The sequence below is a fragment of the Gekko japonicus genome, unplaced genomic scaffold (assembly GCF_001447785.1).
Source record: "Gekko japonicus isolate JY-2015 unplaced genomic scaffold, Gekko_japonicus_V1.1 scaffold1020, whole genome shotgun sequence".
Taxonomy (NCBI): Eukaryota; Metazoa; Chordata; class Lepidosauria; order Squamata; family Gekkonidae; genus Gekko; species Gekko japonicus.
Genome location: NW_015177039.1, coordinates 352,212 through 358,534, shown reverse-complemented (window position 1 = coordinate 358,534; position 6,323 = coordinate 352,212). Strand labels below are relative to the sequence as shown.

Here is a 6,323-nt window from a genome sequence, read left to right as displayed (position 1 = left end):
TTTTAAAAACAACCCTTGGGTCATTGGCATTACCACAGAGTTTCCAGTGATCTAGAGAGGTGTGACATCACTTCCAAGTTTTCCCTGGAAGTCCCCATATAGCAACAATAATAACACATGACATACCATAAAGAATGCAGAAAATGCAATTACAAAAGTTGAAGAACAATGTAATATGTATTACATAATGTGGCAGCAAGACTCATGTCTGGAGTCAGTCACTTGGAACATAGAACTCCGGTGCTGTGTCCAATATACTGGTTGCCTACAAGCTTCCAGGCCCAATTCAAAGTGATATCTTTAAAGACCTTAACGGCCTGGGGTCCTCATACTTCTTCAACTCCTCCTATTAGGGCTGCCAAGTGGGGGCAAGGGGTGGGTAAACCCCTGCTTCGGAGGCCTGATTTGCGCTGCTGCGGAATCGGGCCCCGGGGGGAACTCCACCCCCCAAAGCACAGCGTGGCTGCGTCACCAAAGGTGACGCAACCACGTCAATCACGTTGGGGGCGTGGCTCTGATCATCGGAGGGAAAACTCTATGGTTTTCCCTCCGACGATCGGGGCCACGCCTTCACCATGATCGACGTCGCGCTCGCTCGCATCGAAGGACGGCTCCCGGAGCCCGGCGAGGCTCCCCCGCCGGTAAGAAAAATTGACTTGGCAACCCTACCTCCTATACTCCCATGCACCATTTATGCTGCTCAGAAAGTGCTGTTTTATTGGTACCCTCACCTAAGAGTGTCTGTTTAGCAACAGCTAGCTCAGGGGCTTTCTCTGAGGTAGGTCCATTCCTCGGGAATGGCCTCCTAGAGTGGATGTGCCTGGGCCTTAACTTGCCACTTTAAGGAAGGCCTGTAAGACTGTTTTGTTCCAGAGGGCATTTGCCAGAGGGTAAATTGATTAGGGTGCATTTTTAACTGCATTTATTTGTTTTCGACTGTGTATTTAAATTAAACGTCTTTAACTTGTTACTGAATATTTATGAATTTATGAATATTTATTTGCTGTTTTATTTGTTTCATTTGAATAAATAAATATAGTTCTGTTTTTGCTTGGTCACTACATTTGACATTTGCCCTAAACTTTTCACTGTAATGTCTCTAGCATTCTTCTGGATGAAGAGGGACATATTAAGATTACAGGTATGTAGCATACAGACGTTTTCCATTGTTACATTCTACCCATTGCATACTTCTCTGACACAGATAGGACCCTAAAAGTACTGCCTGCACTAGCTATCTGTTCTCTTTTGTGCACAATTCAAGGTTCTGGATACAAATCCCTAAATGGCTTAAACTACACATAAGGAAGAGCCTTGCTTCTTCCCCTGTATCCAAAATACCCCAAGGATGCCACCCTAATGGTATCATCTGCAGATCAGGTTTAGATAGCAGGGTCACGAATACAGGCATTCTTGCTTGTTGCCTCTGGGTTACAGAATTCCCTTCCTGTTGAAAGCACACCAAATTTCAAATCTGAGCATTGTTGCAGTGCTCCTCCAGGTCCACCTGAATTTAAAATCTCTTAATAAGCCATGAACACATGTTGCTGCCTTATTCTGAGTCAGTATACCGAGTCATACCATTGGTTTATCAGAGTATTGCCTACTCTGACTGACAGAAGCTCCCCAAAGTCTCAAGCAGAGGCCTTTCATATCACAGACTACATTATTTTTTTTAACTGATGATGCCAGGGATTGGACCTGGGAACTTCTGCATGAAATGCTGTAGTACCACTGAAGCAAGGCCTCTTCCTCAAGTCCAGCTCTCTGTACTCATGCCTGCAGAAGTGAGGAAGGTGGCAACTAGAGACAGAGCTTTTTCAGGGGTGGCAACTCACCTGTGGAATTCCCTCCCCCCTTAAGGTACACTCCCCCCCTTACTCTCTTTTAGGCACCAGGCTCAGCATTTCTTTTTACCTAGACTCTTAAGTGGGAGTTTTTACTTGTTTTTGTTTTTACTTGTTATTGTTACAATCTGCTTCTAGCCTAAGGGCTTTATGAGGATCTTGTAGCCTGCCAAATATTTTGTGTTATGAGTTTATGCTCTGGATGTGTGTTTCTTTTATGCTCAGGGCTGTTCGCAAGCTGCTCTCCTTTTATGCGCTGGGTTTTTATTGGATGGGTTTTTAATAACTTGATAATTTTAATGGTTTAACATTTTTATGATTTTATCTTATGAGCTGCCTTCAGGATGCCTCTGAGGAGGTGGCATATAAATGTTTGAAATAAAAAATGGTTGTTTTTCCTCTTGCAGATAAGAATATATAATCCAGAGCTATGCATTATTCCCACACCTAAGTTTTTTCTAGTGCTTAATGTTTTTTTAAAAGGGGGGAAGTAATTGAATTTTAGCCTCACAGATTTTATTTATGATTTCTGCTTTTTAATTCTGTTCTCTTTCTACATCACTTTGAACATTGTTATTCTCCAGGGCTCTACTGGTAGCAGGAGCTCCTTTGCATATTAGGCCACACACCCCTAGTGTAGCGAATCCTCCAAGAGCTTACAGTAGCCCCAGTAAGAAGAGCTCTGTAAGCTCTTGGAGGATTGGCTACACTAGGGGTGTGTGACCTAATATGCAAAGGAGCTCCTGCTACCAGTAGAGCCCTGAAAAAAACTACTTATGAATTATATGTGGAAACAAGCAACACCGTAGAGCTGGGATGAGGCCTTTGTCTCCTAGCCAGAAAGTGGTTGTTGTATATGTAGGGTTGCCAACCTCCAAGAGATCTCCTGCTATTACAACTGATCTGCAGACTACAGAGATCAGCTCCCCTGGTGAAAATGGCTGCTTTGGAGGGTAGGCTCAACGGCATTGTACCCAATTGAAGTCCCTCCCCTCCCCAATGCTCCACCCCCAAAATCTCCAGGTATTTCCCAACCTGGACCTGGCAACCCTTGCAATTCTATGCAGAGTTACTCTAGTCAAAGACCCTTGCAATCAATCAATTGCAGTAACTGCATAGGACTGCACTGTTGTTTTTCTGACTGCTCCGACTACAAGGTACTGTATGGAAATCATGGTGATGCTAATGATCGTTATATTACATGCTTCATTTTTCTTCATCTAATTTATTTAGACTTTGGCCTCAGCAAGGAAGCCATTGATCATGACAAGAGGGCTTATTCGTTCTGTGGGACAATAGAGTACATGGCCCCAGAGGTGGTCAACCGGCGAGGGCATACACAAAGTGCCGACTGGTGGTCTTTTGGTGTCCTAATGGTAATGGAGGGAATTTTTTTTAGGGTATGGTGTAGGGTGGGTGTACAATTCATTCTATGTTAACTTTGAAGAGATATTCCCCATCAAGCAGTTATTGAGCTTCTTCTAAGGAGCATGTTTATTGTTTTGTGTTTCTTGACCATTTGCATTACATCTGCTGTATGAAACAATTTCTGTCTTGACATCTGTACTCATGATGAAGCTGAGTTATATTGTCCGATCATTGGTCCTTCTAACCCATTACTATACAGTGATTGACAAGGTCTTAAGCTCAGCTCTACTAGATGAGATGCTTTTTAATTTGAGATGTAAGGACTGAAACTGGAACCTTCTAAATACAAAGCACTTTCTGCCTGCTCCAGTACTAAGTCTCCCTAACTTCTTTTTATCCCTTATGGTATCTTAGAAAGTCACTGTGGCGTCCTCTTACTAGGGAGGACTGGTTTTCTCTTTAAATTTATACTTTGTGTTCATAAATAGGGTAGATTCAGCTACCACCAGGAATTTAAACAAATTCCAAATCTTTTCTCATTAGCTGTTGGTAAAGTGACCTCGAGTCTGGGCTTTTCAAGGGTCTCTGTGGTTTTGAGGAAAGATTTGAACTGAATTCTGGAACTCAAACAAAATGTGATTGATTGAATAAAATTTTAAACATAAATAAGTTGTTTGTTAACTATAACTGTTTAAGGGAAGAGAAACTGGAAAATCTAGCTGTCAGGGTATCACACACAATCTTTGGTCACAAGATCCTTCTCTATTAAGAATCTCCTTTTCAATGGACCCTCACTCTGGCTAAGCTCTTTATTTTGTGCTTAGTTTTCTTTTAAACTTTAGGATGTCTCAGGTCCTTCTTGTAACTCTTCCACATTTAAACTTTCAACAACATATTTTCTGCACTTCAAGTTTTCACACAGCACTCTGTCCTCTTTTTCTGATAGACTCCTTAACTGACAGACTCTCATTCAAAATTAAAAACTCCAACCAAACTGCTTCCAGACACACACACACTCATCCCAAGCAACCCCCTCCCACACTCTGCCGTCCACCAATCACATCACACTAGTTTCTCTCAATCATTCTACTCTGCTATCACTGCACTCCAACCAAACATTTAAAGACACACTCTCACTAAAAACAAGGAATCATTACTGTCACCATATATTTTAACTCTTCCCACAGGCTGGCATGTGTAAACTACATATGTGTTTCATAAATACAACATCAGAAGTGGCCCTGAGGTCCTACAACTGATTGCTGTTGATATTTTGAACTTGGATACAGATTTTGAGTACAAAATAAGCATACCTATCAATTCAGGGCTTTGTTTGTAGAAAAAGCCCAGCAGGAACTCATTAGCATAATAGCAGAAACTCATTAGCATATTAGGCCACACCCTGACAGCACCACTCATTAGCCTATTAGGCCGCACCCACATGTTACCAGAATTGTGGTCATCCAGCCACACCAACCTTTTGCTTCTTATTCTGTTTACCTTGTTTGTTGTCAAAACCCAGAGCTTTTTTTGTAGCAGGAACTTCTTTGCATGTTAGGCCACACACCCCTAATGTAGCCAATCCTAATGAGTTTCTGCTGTTGGCTGTGGCCTATTATGCTAATGAGTTCCTGTTAGGCGTGGCCAACTCAGGAGCCAGCCAGAACTCCATTCCTGTGCATTCTTGCTCAAAAAATAGCCCTGGATACAGTTGTTCTATTGGTGGGATATCTAATATCCCTTTGCGCTAATTGGGGAGAGGCATCCGGTGAGCATCCCCCGCCTGGAGACAGGATCCCCCCCCACCTTCCTCCCAAACTGCCTTCGGAAGTGGAGCACGAGAGAAATCTCTCTTCCATCTTGGAGGGTGCTGCAGGAACATGTGGGGCGTGCTTGCTGGGTCTGACAGCTGTGGGGGGGAGGCGGTGGCAGCGATAGCAAAAGGGTGGCTGGCTCCAGAGGTCTCTAGGCCCCACCGGGAGGTTGGCATCTGCACCACAAGGCAGCCTCGCCTAGGGCGCAGAAACACCTCGAGCCAGCCCTGGGTGTACATGTATAAATTTGTCATGTGTCCCTCAAAACATTCAGAAATAAGAGGCAGAAAATGATCAGTCCTTAAGGAATATTTACTTGCCCCACATCACACCAGGCTGAAACTACATTAGCAGAAGACAAAACAGCCTGCCAGCCAACACTATTATATTTTTCTGATTTTTTTTCTGCTCAGTCATTATGCAACATGATATCCCCATTTGGGAGTGGTATATCACTGTTAGCTATGTGTTCCCATTTCATCCTGCCTGTCCTCCAAGGAACTCAGGATGGCATACATGGTTCTCCCCTCCTCTGTTTTATCCACAAAACAGTGCTGTGAGGGCTAAGAGATTTCAGGGCATATCTCTCAGAGCGTATCTAGTCTTCCAGGTGAGACTTCTTACTAGGTCTGTCCTTTCCAATCTCCTTTTTTCTTCCTTGACAAACTCATTGCCTCTGCCACTAATTCTCTTGGCAAGTAGTTCAGAAAGTGCTTTAGCTGTCACTCCTCTCATCTCCAAGCAATTGTTCCCTTGTCCCTCCCTTCAGCTTCTTTGAAGGTTTTCCCCTAGGACTTCCTCAGTCTTAAACTAACAGTCCTGACCTGAGCAGAGTTACACCATTCTAAGCACATTGACTTCAGTGGACTTAGAAGGGCATCACTCTATTTAGGAGTGTGCTGCCATTGAAGCCTACACTTGAAGCACATTTTCCCACTCTGCCTTCTGTTGAGTTTTTCTGTCATTCCAAACCTTTATCGTCATATAGTTCTTAATAACGGATCCATTCCAGAGGACAAGAGGGAAAGTATGTCTGCTTCTGATACAGCTACAATTCATTAGAGAGATGAAACCTCACAATCCATAACATGCTGTTGCTAGGAAACTAGGGAGGCTTGGTTTACAGGCAGCTGAATTAATGGGAACAGAGAGGGCAAGATAAAAGGGAAATGAATAGCCCTTATTTGGTCTCCTTGAAATTATTAAGCAGCTGCTCTGTTGTTCTGAAATTGGTAGTTTAAGTTTTGGAAGTGATGATATCTGGGAAGGAAACAAGGCTCCTGAGTCTTCTGGA

General features: G+C 43.2%; 1 protein-coding gene across 1 annotated transcript in view; it reads left to right on the top strand.

Annotated features, from left to right (window-relative positions):
* RPS6KA2 (ribosomal protein S6 kinase, 90kDa, polypeptide 2) overlaps positions 1–6,323 on the top strand; it is a 244,302-nt gene that overhangs the window by 138,890 nt on the left and 99,089 nt on the right. The window contains exons 7-8 of the mRNA XM_015428014.1: positions 1,104–1,141; positions 3,081–3,223. Of these exons, the coding sequence (XP_015283500.1) occupies positions 1,104–1,141; positions 3,081–3,223 (181 nt within the window). The remainder of the gene's footprint in view (positions 1–1,103; positions 1,142–3,080; positions 3,224–6,323) is intronic.